Raw genomic sequence first — 17,048 nt, 5'->3', positions numbered from 1 at the left:
CAGGGACAGTCCTTCAGCTGGAGGTGTCATGGCCCAGGGCGCACACCTATGTGCCCGTTCAGCACTCCCTGAACCACTCTCTGGTTGTACTTGCCATGCTCTGTACCAGCTCCCTTCATCCCTGATGGAGGCAGAGGCATGCACAGCTGCACCCTGTAGTTTTGGTAGCCTCCTCATTCACTTGGAAAATCCATGCACAATCTTAATCATTCCAGACAGCCTTTGAGTGACTGTAAAGAACTGATTGCTCCAGGTACAAGTGGAAACGGGAGAGAAATGTCCTACAAATCCTTCACTTTGGTTTTATTAGTTCCACAGTCCAACACAGAATTTGTCACCCCTTTCAAAAACCTTCTGCAGTTTGAGTTTGATGCGGAACATGGTCCAATGTTTAACAAACATTTCCTTTGTCCTAATCTTGTCCTACAATCTTCAGTCATTCCTATTTGCAGTAGCAATGAACCATTTTAGATAAGAAATTCCCATAAATGAAGTGATACATGTCCTCAAAAAGTTATATTCAGGCTTTATTTTTATCCCCTAAGAATATGGGAGATCTGCTTAATGCAGCTTATCTCAATAATCAAGAAAGCAAGTGACACTGAGGGCTCCTTAAACTGTTCATAAACTTCTCTTTTAACTCAGATTACCAATATCAATCACTGTCTTTATTAACAAGTGTCTTTAATTGCTTTATGGATTTTATTTACTCTTCTTTTATTTCTTGTTGCAGATAATGTTAAGAGTCCTCTTCACAGATTATTGGCAGCTGCTGCATTCTGGGAAAAACTCTTTCAATTTAGCTTTCCGGATCCTTTGACTTCCCTCTCCAACAGCTTTATAACCTCCCCAACAGCTTCGTAAATGCACTGCAATGGTCACATGAACATCTTGGGAGGGGAATTGGCACCTCTGCATCTCCTTGTTCCTATGGCACTTTAGGAAGAGAGAACAAAAAAAGCAGCAAGCCCAACAGAAGTTGGAAGTCCTGTGAAAGATGAATCTAACTGTGAAGCTCCGCAGAAGTTTCAGAACGCTGGTCATTCTCCTGGCGACTTTCTGCTTGGCAAGTATCGTCATTTCTGCCTATTACCTCTACACTGGCTACAAGCAGGAAATAGCCCTCGTGGAAACCACTGGAGAAGCAGAGTGTGATGACCTCAAGCTTCTACCATACAGGTCCGTGGAGCTGAAAACAGCTAAACCAATTGATCCATCTAAAACTGATCCCACTGTCCTCCTGTTTGTGGAAAGCCAGTACTCTCAGCTGGGCCAAGACATCATAGCCATCCTTGAGTCCAGCACATTTCGGTACCACATGGTCATTGCACCAGCTAAGGGGGATATTCCCCCTCTCACAGACAATGGAAGAGGAAAATACACAATTGTTATATATGAGAATATTTTAAAGTATGTATCGATGGACTCGTGGAATAGAGAGCTTCTGGAAAAATACTGTGTGGAATACAGTGTTAGCATAATTGGTTTTCATAAAGCCAACGAGAACAGCGCCCCAAGTACAAAGTTGAAAGGATTGCCATTACATCTGTACAATAACGTAGCCCTCAAAGACTGTGTGGTAAACCCTCAGTCTCCCCTGCTGCGCATTACCAAAGCGCCAAGGGTTGAGAAAGGTCCACTGCCTGGTGAAGACTGGACAGTTTTCCAGTTTAACCATTCCACCTATCAACCCGTGCTTTTAACCGAACTGCAGACGTCCAGACCACCCACCGTGGCATTGCCAAAGGCTGCTCTGTATGCGACTGTCATCCAAGACTTGGGGCTTCACGACGGGATTCAGAGAGTCCTTTTTGGGAACAACCTGACCTTCTGGTTGCACAAACTGATCTTTATTGATGCCATTTCTTTCCTTTCGGGGAAGAGGCTCACGCTGTCCTTGGATAGGTACATTCTGGTTGACATAGATGACATCTTTGTGGGGAAGGAAGGAACAAGGATGAACATCAATGATGTGAAGGTAAGGCAAGAACTGGGGGATACATGGGGTATTTAAAAAGAGACAAAGTTTGAAGAAGCTGGCAAGCTCCAGTTCCTAGTGAAGGCTGAGAGGGCACAACCGTAGCTAGCAGATACAGAAACCATAACCTGTGATTACTTTGAAAGTTTTTTTCCCCGCCTACGTACAGAGATGCATTTGTGTATGTGTGTACACGTTGATACACAGGGATGGCCTCATGCGGTAGTGCATATAGAGAGTGTACTGGCTGTCTCTTGTTTATACAGCTTCTGCTCCAGGGCTTCACCCAGATCATCTAGGTAACAAAGGTGACTTTTTATACCTCACATAACAAAGATCTTTCTTTAAACTAAAGAAAAGGATCTCTGTTTCTGGAGCAAGTTTGCTGCTGAGTTGTCTGAAGCTTTGGATAACAACACAGGTTTTACACAGAATTAATTTGTTTTTCCCTGCAGACATACACATGCATGTATGTGGCCTATAGATAACACCATTTATAGGCATTTTCTGTATTCTTTCTTTCACTGTTTCTGAAAAGTGGAACAGTAGAAGGTGGTTGCCTCTTTAAATCTCACATAACTATCACCATATTTAAAAAGAACAAAAAGAGCAAAAGGAGAAAAAGCCTGAGAAAGTTACAGTCATATTTTGACTCACAACAATTAGCAGGGTAATTTTCATTAGTGTATTAGCAGAAGAGTGTTTAGAGTTACCAGTGACAGGACGGAAGCAAGGTCTACACTTCAGCAAATGACACAACCATCTGATATGGTGAAGAGCCCACAGACTTATTTAAACTTATTTTCATTGTCTGTAGTATCCAGGGATGCCATTAGATTTGTTCAGAGTAATTTTCAAAGATGTATGCAACTTCGAAAGAATAGACAGAGCTCAATAGCATGACAGATATTTCCTTGCAACTTCCCACATGTGGGAATTGTCCTATTCAGAGATTAAATGAAGTTCCTAAGCATGCGACATCACTTTCTCAAACCCTTGCTCTAGAGTGTTTTTTCCTGTAAATACACCAAAGCTTTCATGAGCAATAATCAAGCCTTGGGTTTTTAAACGCAGATTTCTTGATTCTGCCCTCTCCTCAAAGTATTAAGAGAGGTATCAAAATACCTAGCAAAAGCAGTAGTCTCCAACAATCAAAACAATTTTGCACATCACAACAGTTCAGGTAATTCTATTAGCCAAACCAGGCGTATGAATGCTCGTCAGTGCTGATTTCTACCATGAGGCACTCCGAGCGCCTGGTGTCTTGAGATCTGAGCACTGTGCTCAGTGATCAAGTGCTCTCTCTCTCTCTCTCTCTCTCTCTCTCTCTCTCTCTCTCTCTCTCTCTCTCTCTCTCTCTCTCTCTCTCTCTCTCCAGAAATACATGGTAAAATGCTCTGAGGAAGGGCTGGTATATGAGAGGAAATTAACTGAAAAGGCAATCGTGGAACAAGTTTTTCGTCAATAGCTTTCAGCCTGCACACTTTTGAGAGCATCTCTTTCTGATGTGGATCACTCCACTAAGGAAGTCTATTATCCTACATTGGTTAAAGAGCCCTGATTATGATAAGAAAAGTGTCCGCACAGAGTCACTTGAAATTCAAATGATACTTTTGACTGGAATAATCTCACTAGGCAGAAAAACCCCCAAGTCATCTCCTTTATTATCCAGAGACTGACAACATTGCTAGGCAAAACTTTCCACAAGTGCTTGGCAGAGCAGCCAGCTTTAATGCTCATTATAGGGGTCACGGCAGAAAACTCCAGATCCAGGGGCTTGAGTAGGAGCTCGATGGCGGAACAGTAGCTGTTAGAAGCATTCAGCATCACTCTTATGTGCTGCACGCATTTACCCATATGAAAGACAAGCGGTCCACACTGCTGAGTATCTCAAAAACGGGAAAACACCTGCTCGGATTCAGACTTATTTTAACTTTTTTTTTTTTTTAAGGAATGTGCGGTGATTATTTTATGGATTATGTCTGAGTCAAGGTATGAAGGGAAGCTTTCATTCTTCCCACACTTCTCCAGTGCTAAATTAGAAGCCCACTTCCATCATAAAACCACCAATAGGTTCAGTCACAGGATAAACCCCATCTTCACCTCAAACAAGAACTCATACCACAAACATAGACCAGGGGAGAAATCTCTTGCAGGCACAGGCTCAGAATCAACCTTCCCATCAAGCGCTCTTTGGGGGGCAATTAAAAGTTTATCTCCCTTTTAGACAATGTACACACGTAAAACACTGCAGTTTGACCACCCACTGATATTCTGTCCTTAACACTATGGGTTTCATTTCAAATCAGTTACCCTGTACACACGTTCCTCGGGGTATTTCACAAACAATCGCTACACAAATCAGTCCATCCTACAAACTGGACGTTCCTAGAACACATTAACGTTCAAAACAGGGTGCTCGCTAATGAACGTAACACCGAAATTGGAGCGTGCTTTGGTGAGTTTACAGTAAAGGATAATTACAGCTGGTTAGAGAACAATCTCCCAAGTCACTTGGGGAAGGAGGCAATTAAGAACCAGCGCGCCTGCCTTCACCCCTTAAGGCAAAGCAGCTTCTTTGCTTGAAAGGCAAAAATAGCAAAGGGAGACAATATTTAAGAGGCTGATATTGAAGCGATATCAAAGTATCACCATGCATTTAGGAGCAGCAGCTTTGACCAGCTGCTCAGAGAGGGTCACGTTTTCACTGCAGGTGAGAGGCTGGTTCTGACACATGGAGGCACCGTGAGATTTTAGGGGCAGATTTTGCTTGTCCTGTACCAGCTTGATAAGGGTGGAAGTGTGAATGGCTGTGATAGCTAGATGATTAGCACAGGCTCTGTACGTTGTTCAACAACAAAGTGGCAGAATTTGGACCGTCTCCTTTCTGTGCTGCATGTTACAGGTGTATTTACCACCAAAAGACCCCCCAACAACACCAAAAAAATAACCAAAAAACCCAACAAAATGGAAAACCTCCACAGTCCACGCTTACGTCATGAACCTCAAAACTCATTTCATCCTGTCCCCTGCAATGCAAGCTTAAAATATCAGCACCACCAATATAAAAGAAAATATTTGTTATTTATACAGTGCTAAACTGTATGAAAAATGCCACTAAATAACATCACTTCAACCTCTTAGGCAGTGACCAATCGTATAATAACTGCTAACCCAAAGGACACACTACCAGAAATGAGCTTTCTGATAACAGTATTTGTATGTGACAATAAAAAGACAAGTAACACTGTTCTTGTGTAATTACTTCCTGCAACTCAAATGTTTTTATCCCCTCACAAAGCCATTTCTCAATTAGGTGCTTCAAGGATATATATAGTTCTATGACGGGTAGCATCAGCTAGAGAAACAGAGGTTAGAAAATGGTATTATTATGGGTTCTGTTTACCACAAAAGATCTCCTAGTCCCCTGTATTATAGAAGCTGTGCAAGGTCATATCTGGCTAAGTAATTAAACAGGAACTCAGCAGAGCCACACAAAGCTATTTCCCCAAGCTTTGCTGAGATCTATCTTGAGCCTAGCGAGCCTCTGCAAATGAATGTCTCCCTGTTCCTCCTGCCAATATATTATCTCACTGCTTGATTTTAGAAGGCAAAAGACTCAAGAATTCAGCAGTTAATTTGTGGAATTACTGAATTTGTTTACTTGCAAATTATGTTGGTTTGCAGACACACAACAGATCTGGGATCGCTGGCACTAGTGATTTAGCAGAACAAACATAGAAACGTCTGGTTATGCTCTGTCTGGTATTACCATGCAGAAAGAATACAAAACTTTTACCTTTAAAGTTTCCTTTTAGCTGAGCACAAACAGAGCTGCATTACCTAAACAGGTAGTACACAAACTGCCAAAGTCTTTCTTTTTTTTTTTTCTTTTTTTGTTGCTATAGTATGAGCTAGTACAGTGTTTACTCACCCTGGAAGAGCTGAACGCAGCAACCGGGGCCTTTTCAACACCTTTCACAAACACGCTTTCTATTAGTAACTTTAAAAACCCCTGCGAGATCACAACACAAGCTAAGGCTCTTACTCTTTAATAAATACAAAACCAAACCAAACACCATTAGCCTTTCTACTCCCCTTAACGCTAGGACTTGCACTGCAGCACAGCTTCTCTCCCGTAGCATTCCCTTCTCTCAGGAGCCACCTGCTTCCTCCTCTTCTCCCACTCACCCAGCTGGAGCTGATAAATAAAGAGAAATTGCTCATCCAGGCACCCTCGTCTCACAAAGCCCCTCTCTTTAGAAAATACACTTCACTTTTCTGCATTCTTTCTAATTGCTTCCATAAGGGCAGGAGCATCCCTGTGCTTTCTGAGATACTATAAAATGATGTAGCAGTGCTTGGAAATGTCCTTTGTGTCACTGTTGGCTGCAGTCCCTCCTTCTCCTTGTGGCACCACATAACCCATCTGCTTTCTCTGCATTTCTTCCTCTCTAAGCTTCAATCCACTTACTTCAGTGGAAATAAGAATTACGTTAGTCCCTGACACCTCCTCACTTCCACATGTCTGCACTTTGACCTTCACCATCATTAAAATGCCTTGAACACTGAAAGGCTGTGATTTCTTGTTCATTTTAGTGTTTTAAAGACAAGAATTCATGTTGAAGTTGCATCTTTTCTGCTAATTCCAAATTAAAGATTGCTGGCTCAGCAGGAGGCTGAGCTCAATGTCTGAACCTCTCCAGCATATGCTTTTTCTGATTTTCCTGCAAGGACAATTATTTTCAGGTGGAATAATTGTAAATGTCCAGGCCCCATCACCAGGCATGGCAGAGCGAGAGTCAGTACAAAGCTGTGGATGGGCATAGGGTGCTGTGGAGCACAGGCAGGCATGTGGATGAGGAAACTCTATTTAGCAGTGGACAATAACACATTCCCTCATCCCTTCACATCTAGGGTCACAGAATGTGTCCAGCTTTCTATAGAAATTTGCCAACAGCAGTCAAGACCACAATTAAAAGTGAGGGAGGATTGTGATGGATACTTGGATTTCAGACTGAGGTTTCTGAAGAGTTTCTCTGGATGCTCTACTCTCTTGTACCCATCTTACAGTCACACCCAGCTGTAGAGAAGATTATGATGGAAGTTACAGCAGGCCAATACCTTAATCTGCATCCAGTTACTTCCAAATGTACTCAATATCAGTCCCCCAAATCCCCAGTGCCTGAGCAAAATTTAAAACAAATTTTTTTATTGTTCATTCATCTGCAGCTTTTTCCTTCAGCAGAAGCTGCAAACAGGAATTGCTTCCTGACGATAACGTGAGATACGATAGTCATCCCTATAGCCTTTCTGTAATGATAAACTCCTGCCAGTAAAGTAACCACACCAATGGACAATGCAGGGAGAAACGAACACCAGAAGATGTATGAGCACAGGAAGCCAGAGGAGACAGCCAAGCATTAGTCATTTTAGGATGTGTCACCCTTATGTCACCTTTTAAAGCACTTGAGAGTCAGCAGTGAAGAACACAATGAAGTGAAATTCTGGACTTCCCATTTTTGGATGGTCTTAAAGACTTTCAAAATGAATTGGAAAAGCAGCTGGGAAAGCATTATGAGAACAGTTTAATAATCAGACAATTCTTTTAAAAATGGGAGTGTCTACTCCATTCTGCTTCAGCAGAGATGACAGTTCATTCAATATTTGCCTTGTTCAGGTCTCTTGAATCACCCAATTCTTTCTGCAATGATTGGAGTGTTGAATACTGCTGAAGTGCCTTGTCAAGATACATCACACAGAAAGTTGCATACTTTTTTATTTCAATAAAGCCTGTTCTTTCATTCAGAATTTCAGTACTAATGTAGTTAAAGAACACAACTCCTTTGCCATCAGCAAAACATTTATTTTTCTCCTTGGTGGCCTGGCAGATTGACTGTTTATCTGAGTACCCGACTGAATTATAATAGATTTGGGGTTCTCTCATCTGCCAGATTTACTGCTGAAGCTATAGTAGGTCTTGACAGTGTTTTATACAGTCTTGCCCCCCCCAAAATTCTGATTTTCTAGCTCTTTCGTTTTGTTAGTTTAGATAATTATGTTCCTTCCATGTGTCCCACATATTAGAAGGGTACCTTTATTACATGATCTAAGCAATGTTTTCCTGAATGCTTGACAACTTGCTTGGTGTTTTCCTATCCCAGAGGCCACACTGTTTTTTTGTCTGCAGGGTTTAAAGACACCAAGCAGTGCAGTTTGATATTGTTTATACAAGCACCACAGAATTATCACAAATCTGATTTTTTTCTTTTTCCCCAAGAATTGAAAAAAACCAGAAAAAATCATCCTTCTTTCTTATTTCTTTTTAACCAGCTTGTAAGAACTTGATAGAACTTGACTTTGAAAAAGAGTAACAATTTTGAAATTTTAAAACCCAGAACAATATATTTTAAATCATAGAGAGGTCAGGAGATTTTAGTCGTTGGTCTAATTCAGGAATATCTAACGTCACTGTCTTGTGACACTTCCCTTTGCCTATGCTTGCACTAGTTTCTTGGATTTGTACCGATTTCTAGAATCCTTTCTCCAAAATAATGCTGAAGTTAGAGCTTGTATCATACTGGCGTATATATCCAGGATATATGCGGTACTCTGTTTAATCTAGCTTCATTTAATTTGATTTAAATCATTTTCATAACATTTAAGGAATCTGTAGGAGCCAAATATGTGGCTGCTTCCTATCGACCTCTAAGAGTTCTACATTAACCGGAGTTTTTAGTTAGTTAAAAAGGACCAATAACAATTACTTCCTGTATAGCAAAATAACACTCTATGAAACGATCAAATACGTTTTGAGAAAGGCCAGCCAATGCAGACTTAAAGAGCAGTCATAATTATTGCCTTAAAAGCACTTGATGCAGCAATAAACACATTACCATGAATTCCATATATAATGCAGTTACTTTAATAACTTTAAATACGCCTTTGTCATCCAAATGTGAGCTGAAGAAACAACACTTAGAGCAAAAGCTCAGTTGAGTGTCATTAGCATTACTCAAACGATTGAAAATGGCAATCATCAGAAGAAGGGTGAACAGATGGAAGGATGGACAGGGAGATGAGATAACAGAAAATCTCAAAGAGAAAAGGAGGAGAACTTTGAAACTTAAAATATTTGTCAGTAATTAACTAGGCATTTGCTGCCCACCTCTGTATCATAATGTAGTATGAAAACAAATTTAGGTAAATTTACCAAATTCCAGCTCATGCAGAGGACTCTAGCAAGAGCTGCAGCTGAAACACCTGGAAGGATGGACAGGGAGATGAGATAACAGAGAAAATCTCAAAGAGAAAAGGAGGAGAGCTTTGAAACTTAAAATATTTGTCAGTAATTAACTAGGCATTTGCTGCCCACCTCTGTATCATAATGTAGTATGAAAACAAATTTAGGTAAATTTACCAAATTCCAGCTCATGCAGAGGACTCTAGCAAGAGCTGCAGCTGAAACACCAGCCTTGGTGTCCCTCCAAAGTGAAAATTACTTTCTAGTAGATGGGCACTGTCTATTTATTATCGTTCCTGAAGGTAAACAGCACATGCCAGCATGGGGAACTTCGAAACAGGTAAATCATAAGCAGGTTGTGTTACCAGATAATAGTACAACCTTCAAGCTAAAACTCCCGCGTCATTTCATCAAAAAATGCCTTTGGTCAATACCTGGGATGTGACTGTTGCTTGTAGTGAGCTGCGCGTTCATCTGTGGGGAGATTTAGGCCTTCCCCCAAGGGCGGGAAAGGTTTCGTAAGGGTTTCCTTTTCCTCTGGACATATACAGATTGCAAGTACTTTCACACAGACACAAGAGCAAATGACCTTCCGGCTCCGTCGCTCACCATGATTCATGCATAGCCTGGAATGGGTGGAATGAGTCACGTACTGCTTTCAGCAGGGTCTGCTGGAGAGCAGTGCTCTGCGTACAAACACATTGATCCATCTGGAGAGGTTCACTTCACAAGAAACTTTTATTTAGGAAATTTCATATGGTCTGTGTGTAGCTACTTTAACAAATAAGCAAAAATGAATGATTTCGGTGAACATTTGAAATCATGACAGTCTGATACAGTTATTTAACTGCTGAAGGGGATGTCTGTGCATCAGAGAATTTCTTGGGGGTTTTTTGCAATGATCATAAGCACACAAAGAATCAAATTTGATGAGAAAATCATCCTGCCTGTTATGTTTATGTCACCAGATAATATTCTGGTGACTGGCCAAGCAAAAGAAGAAAAAATATGCAAAGCATTCAGGGGTTGCTGTGGAAGCACGAGCTGTAATGAAACACACCGTGATGCCTTGTGGTTTTCCATCAGATGCTGACTGGTTAGACCAGATGCTCAGGTTTTGACCTATGACCATTGGCACGGCAACTCTCCTACCCTTTGTGGAGACACAAATCAAGGCTCTCCAGCTTAAGACCGAGAGCATTCCCAGCACACGATGGGTAAACCTTTCGTTACTTATTAGTGTTTACTGGCTCTCTCGGGAAAGCCTCGCCTTGTTCTCCATTACCACGGTCCACGCTACAGGTGCATGGCACTGCCAGTGTCCAGGAGGAGAGGCAGCCTGCTCTCCGCTCAGACAGCACAGCAATGCTCACAGCCATAAGTATAAAGCTCTTTTTCAATTGCCTAAGTTGTTTCCATACTAGGGTTGCTTGGGATATTTGTACCAAGATACATTATCGAGCTGATGTTATCTGGGGCTAGCAGGTGGCAGCACCTGTGAAACTTCACCCGTGCTCACAAGAACTTAGAAAACAGTGAAAATGTGGACACTACAGTGCTGGGAAGCTCCTGAAAAATCTTCCCCTTCCACAGACTCCCCAAGCACCCTTGCCTAGGAATGTTGTGTGATCACTTTATTTTTTTGCTGTAGGCTTCACGCACACGTGGACGTGCGTGCTGGGGGTTAGATGTTAACACGTCTCAAACACAGAGCCACCGCTTTGCTACACGGGGCACTCCCAGTCTGTTTGTCGAGCTCGCCGTTTGCTGCCCCGCTCCTTGGAAGCCTGTCGCGGAGAGACTCTCACATCTTACATTTTTATTTGGATGGAACCTTTTACCGTGGAAACATTGTCCCGGCCAAGCAATACTTCTCCTTACAATTAGCATTCTAGCTGTGCCAGAATATGCAGTGGTCCTAAAATCAAGGTTTCTAACTGTTTATGAGATGCTTCTGCATGGTTCCTTACAGTAGAAGTGCCTTTTCTTTCATTAAAATATTTCTTTCACATTTTTGATTTTAACTATTGAATATGACATTGTAAAAACACCTTCCTAGTTCTACAATACTTACAGAAAAATGATTTTTGATTGCTATTAATTCATTTCTCACCAAAAGTACAAAAGAACTTTTTGGCCTCAATTATAATATTATAAAAGACTAGTGATTTAAACATGTCATTTCATGTGGACAAAATATCTAAATTTGTAATGGAAATATTTATTATGATAAATTGCAATAGTTACAATATTTGAATATTTTAGAAAAGTTCTCTCGACAAATGCCAGGATGAAAACAAAACAAGGGGGTTTTGTTTTTTTTTAACCTTAATAGGATTTCATTTTCAAAACTAACAAGAAAATGGAAGGATAAGTTAATAATTTCCTGCAAACCAGTGTATTAGCAAAAACACTTTGAGCTTTCTGAACAGTGCTTTTGTTCATTAGGACTGATTTAGTGCAACCCATTGCATGTATTAAAGTTTTGTGAATTAAAACTCCAGCATTTAGCATCAGCAGCGGACAAAAAGCTCTTGTATTTCCAGTTAAGGCTGGCACAGAGAGTCTAAGGCAACATGGTGGCCTTCACAGCTGAGAGTTTCTTTAAGAGCGTCTTTGCGTTTGGTGTCCAGAGTTTGTCGTAGCCAGGTCTGCCGTCCAAGCCCACAGAGCCACAAGCGTCGTGCTGTGGATGGGTTAAAGGGCACGTGAACACAGCTGGGGAAGAAAGTAGTTTCAACAAGTTGAAATTCTTGAAGTTGAGCGAATTTTTTCTTTTTTTTTTTTTTTTTTTTTTTTTCTTTTGTGAGACAGGGTCTCACGGGGGTTTTTTTCCTTTAAAAAATATCTTTTTTTGTTTAGTTAGCAGTAAGATTTACAAGGTTAGAATAGCCTGTTCCTTTCTGTGGCCATTAAATTTGAGCAGTAAAGCCATTATCTCACCTCAGGGTCATTTTACAAAAGCAGAACTGGTGACTGGCTGTTTTAATTTTCGCCTGAAAGAAAGTAACGCCTCCCCTTCCCCAAACATAGCGTATTAGCAAAACATCACCTCCGCGTTAATCTCTGATAAGATGTTTTTGTGAGGAAATAAAGCTACAGTTTTTATTCCGTCTTTCCCCTCCAGGAGCATAAATTATAAATACCATTTACCAAGCCATGATAGTTTCTCTAAATATCTGTAAACCTTCCCTCTTTTCTACATTTTTGTTCCTTCTCCGTATCACCAGCGCTCTTTTAATCTGCTGCTCACGTTTTCATCCAGACGGCACCCAAACAGAAGCGGGATCTCTAGTGGGATCCACGCTCGGCTTGTCTAACGCGTGACACCCGCACTATTTTTAACACTTCTGATTGATTGGAGAAGGCTGAATGAGTTATCTGAAGGAGTTTACGTTTCTTAATTCATGCAGTCATTTAATTGGCATTTTAGCATTTATTTTTTGAAAAATCACACATTAAATATATTAAAACTAGTACCTACCTCTTGATACTGTCTGACCAAGGTATGGCGAAATTCAAAGAATTAGGATTTAGGATTTTAGTTTTACTTCCTTCCAACTTGCTTAGCCATTTATCCTGGGCTTAATGGGTGAAAAATCCTTCCGAAACAGCAAAGTGGCAAGGCAGGGGAAAATGAAGTTTATATTCTCGTTACTCCATCAACTCAGACTGCTCCAGTGAAACAGTTTCCCATGGCAAAATGTTGATTTATTAAATGCAGAATGTTTCACTGGAACACTGTTATTTAAATAAAATTACATTCTGCCAGCTCATCTGCTCAGGCAGGCTGAAGGAAAAGTGGGCAGTTTGGGGAATATTAAAAAAAAATCCAAAAGATTGTAATTAAATGTAGCTTTGGAATTGCTGATCTTCCAGGAATTAGAAAATGCAAATAATTCAGACTCTGCTAAGAGACTTTTTTAATATGAGACTATCCCAGGAAATTGATACTTCAGGTTTTTACTGCCTCTTCATTTTATGTAAAAGCCAGAATTATTAATGTAACTTTTACATTACATATTAAATCCAAAATACCAACATTTAAGCAACATTTAAAAGTTGTTTCAATATGATACTTCAACTTCCTTGATTGAATCAAAGTCATAGGCTTCAAGGACCTATGTTTTTCACCCCAAAACATCAGCCCTTGAAGTATAAAGGATGCCTGAATTTGCATTTTTGACAGCATACTGTATTTGTTTGCCTTCTCCCAACCTCATGAAATATTGGCTCTTAAACCCGTCAGTGACTCTTGAAAGTGCAAGTGCTTTTTTGGTTGAGGTCCAATTGTTTTAACAGGGTAAATCTTAGCCTAATTTTCCCTTCCCTGGGTTTTTAAACCCCTCGGAAGTCTGTACGTCTGTACATTAGTCTGCTCATTAATGGTGTAGATTCAAAGCCTAGATCAGGATCAGTTTATTTAATAGAAGTTTTGATATTGATTTCAATATCAAGGCAGTTTGGCCTTAAAAACATTCTGTGCAAGCACAGCTCTGACCGTGATCTCAGGGCTTTGGAGAGAAGGGAGGCCACAGCTGGCCACGCTGGGGTGCCTGGGTGCTCCCCCACCCTCCCTCCTGTCACCGTAGGCACAGATAAAGCAGCTACAAACAAAAGACAGGCCAGACCCGCTACCTCTGCCTGGTTTATGGCGTGAACATGCGAGAAGAAAGGAAGGGCAGGACTCCTAGATGGGAAAGGGACTGTAAGATGCCACGGCCAGCAGGTTGTTCCAGGGGAAAAGCAGCCTGGTGAAGAACAGAACGTGGGAGAGAGCCTTAAGGGAGGAGGATCAAAGCCGACTCTGGAACAGGACTATGCTCTCTCCATCTTCCCTACGGGCTATAAAGGCTAAACCTTCTTTGTAATAATGTTTACTGCATGTTTTTCAAGAAATTAGCACAAATGTTTGGAAATTAATTGAATATACATGGATGAAAAAGCATTAACCTATATATAACTAATAGGGACTAAATACTTGATAATCTTATTAATTTAGGAAATCTTTAATGGAACTCCAGGCGTAACTGTGAACTGCTGAGGCTACACTCTGCATGGTTAATAATAATAATGCATTTCTTTTTCAAAAAATAGGTTCAGCTGCAGAATGTGAACTCTTTAATAAAAAGAGCTCTGCATGTGTCTTCCTAGTAACACATCCTGAGATTTATGTGGATCATAAAGAAGTATGTCTGTGGTATTATGGAGTGTAACACCACTGTATGTGTTATTAGGAAAGGGAATAAGGTTTCCCATATGCTTTCACTATTATTCCTCTCGTAACTGGAAACATGCTGCCAGTATATTATCGGGAAATAAAAGCTACCCGTCACTGCTGTAAATATTGCAAGGTGGAACTTACAGAGCAGCTCGGTGTTAAAGGCCGGAGGGGATTTCCTTTCAGCCTTCAGGCAGCAGGTACCTTTCAAAGCCCGGCAACAAGGGGCAAAGCCTCAGACTGGCTCCACCTCATCATTTGTTTGTTTAATGTAAGGAAACACTTTGAGCTGACGATATGCACATTGATTTCAGGAGCTTAGGATGATGCCAAAGGGAGGTTTAGACATTCCCAAAGATCAGTATCTTGGCTGAGACTTGGATGTAAAATTACCTGTGCTCTGTCTCTCCTTCCAAGATTTTGTGAAGGGTAAGAAGAAGCTCCCTCCTCTTCCCTTCTATGTTGATAGCAGAACTACAGTGGACTAAGCCATGGGGAAAAAGCAACTGTCTAGAAAAGGGAGTTCATTGCTCTTTCACCGTTATTGATAAGGTTTACCCTGGGGGGCACGGCCAACAAGCCCCTATACATTGCACTGGGCATTCTCCAAAGGCAATGCAAAGACTGTCCGTTGACATGAGGGTATACCAGGGCAGTGCGGTGCTGGTTGGACACCCCGGAGTGCTCGCCAGGCTACGGGAAAATCACTTGAAACTGCTTAACTGATTAAATGTATTGGGGAAAATTTTTGGCTGAATAATGAACTTTCATGAGTACTTGTCCTTGCTTTCCTCTGTTGCTATGTTGGACAATATTCTGTGCTATGCCAGTGGAAGGGCATAATTACAAGGGGTAATGGCTTTCAACTGAAAGAGAGTAGATTTAGGTTAGATATAAGGAAGAAATTCTTCACTATGAGGGTGATGAAGCACCAAAACAGATTGTCCAGAGGAGCTGTGGATGCCCCATCCCTGGAACTGGACCAGGCTGGACGGTGCTTTGAGCAACCTGCTCTAGTGGAAGGTCTCCCTGCCCATGGCAGGAGAGGGTAGAAACCGGGTGATCTTTAAGGTCCCTTCCAACTCCAGCCATTCTATGATAAGAGGACGAGCTTGTAAATGTGAAAAGCTATAGTTCAGCATAATATATATAGACATGAGTACGTGCCTGTAGATTCCTGAGGAATAAGGAAGATTTTCCACAGTGGAAAAGTACCACTTATCTTTTAGCTATTTCTCATCCCACAGTTGCAAATTCTTATAAGGGTTTGAACGTACAGCTTGTCACACCATTTGGGTAGCAAAGCATTAGCCAAGTAAAACCTATCAGAACAGTCCAGTATTTATGATTTTTAAACAGCTATTCCCATTTAAAATAAAATTATGGCACTCTCCCACAGCTAGGAGGGTAATAGAACTTCTCACTTCAAAAATGAGTGGAAATTTAGTGTAACACCTATAATTAAAAGGTTGATACTTTGTTGAAGATATTTTTCTCAGTTTAATGACCCTAAGTTACATGGACTCCTACTTTATACTGCAAGGAGCTATGCAGTTTTCAATGGGAATATTTAAAGAGAAAAGTATGACGAGTAGCTATAATGACTAAGATCAAAAGCAACTAGATTTAAAATTTAACTAGCTCAGTAGCAACACTTTCTGCCTGCCACCAAAATGCATGTGAATGGCTTTGACATAGGAACACTTTTTAAACAAACAAAAAACCCAAACATCCCCCTTTCCCCCACCTCTTTTGTTTCCTAAGACAATACTATGCAAGCATGTAATGTGCTGGTGAGCTTAGCTTTCTTCACTGTTCCCAAGTGCTAGAAACTCATTCACCATAAAGCCTGACAGCTGGTATTATCATATGTGTAAGAACAGAGAAAACCCCAAAATTTCAGCTATTGTGAGACTTACAAAAGGATCACAAGTGTTAAAAACACCGATCTTCACTGTATTATTATTGTCATCAGACATCACTACACTTGGAAGTCCTTCTTCTAGGGTGTGGGCTGTATTTTTCACCAAAACCTATTCCCTGTGGAAGGCTCTATGTACTACAGGAATGCATTCTCATACCTGCACTTTAGTAAGGCCTTTGACACCGTTTCCCACAACACTCTTCTGCAGAAACTGGCTGCCCATGGCCTGGATGTGTGTACACTGCGCTGGATCAAAAACTGGCTGGCTGGGCCCGGAGACTGGTGGGGACTGGAGTTCAGTCCAGCTGGCAGCTGGTCACCAGCGGTGTCCCCCAGGGCTCAGTGTTGGGGCCTGTTCTCTTTAACATCTTTATCAATGATCTGGATGAGAGGATTGAGGGCACCCTCAGTAAGGTCACAGATGACACCAAGCTGGGTGGGAGTGTTGATCTGCCTGAGGGTCAGAGGCTCCACAGAGGGTCTGGACGGGCTGGATCGATGGGCTGAGGCACCACGTCCTGCACTTGGGCCAAAACAACCCCCTGCAGCGTTACAGGCTTGGGGAAGGAGTGGCTGGAAACTGCCCAGCAGAGAAAGACCTGGAGGTGCTGGTCGACAGCCGGCTGAAGATGAGCCAGCAGTGTGCCCAGGCGGCCAAGAAGGCCAACGGCATCCTGGCTTG

General features: G+C 41.5%; 1 protein-coding gene across 1 annotated transcript in view; it reads left to right on the top strand.

Annotated features, from left to right (window-relative positions):
- The first annotated feature begins 997 nt into the window (after nucleotides 1-997).
- NDST4 (N-deacetylase/N-sulfotransferase (heparan glucosaminyl) 4) overlaps nucleotides 998-17,048 on the top strand; it is an 81,988-nt gene continuing 65,937 nt past the window's right edge. The window contains exon 1 of the mRNA XM_010135869.1: nucleotides 998-1,978. Coding sequence (XP_010134171.1) covers nucleotides 998-1,978 — 981 coding nt within the window. The remainder of the gene's footprint in view (nucleotides 1,979-17,048) is intronic.

The sequence above is a fragment of the Buceros rhinoceros genome, unplaced genomic scaffold (genome assembly GCF_000710305.1).
Source record: "Buceros rhinoceros silvestris isolate BGI_N320 unplaced genomic scaffold, ASM71030v1 scaffold7035, whole genome shotgun sequence".
NCBI lineage: Eukaryota > Metazoa > Chordata > Aves > Bucerotiformes > Bucerotidae > Buceros > Buceros rhinoceros.
The sequence above is the reverse complement of the archived record's forward strand: the minus strand, read 5'-3'. Positions and strand labels throughout refer to the sequence as shown.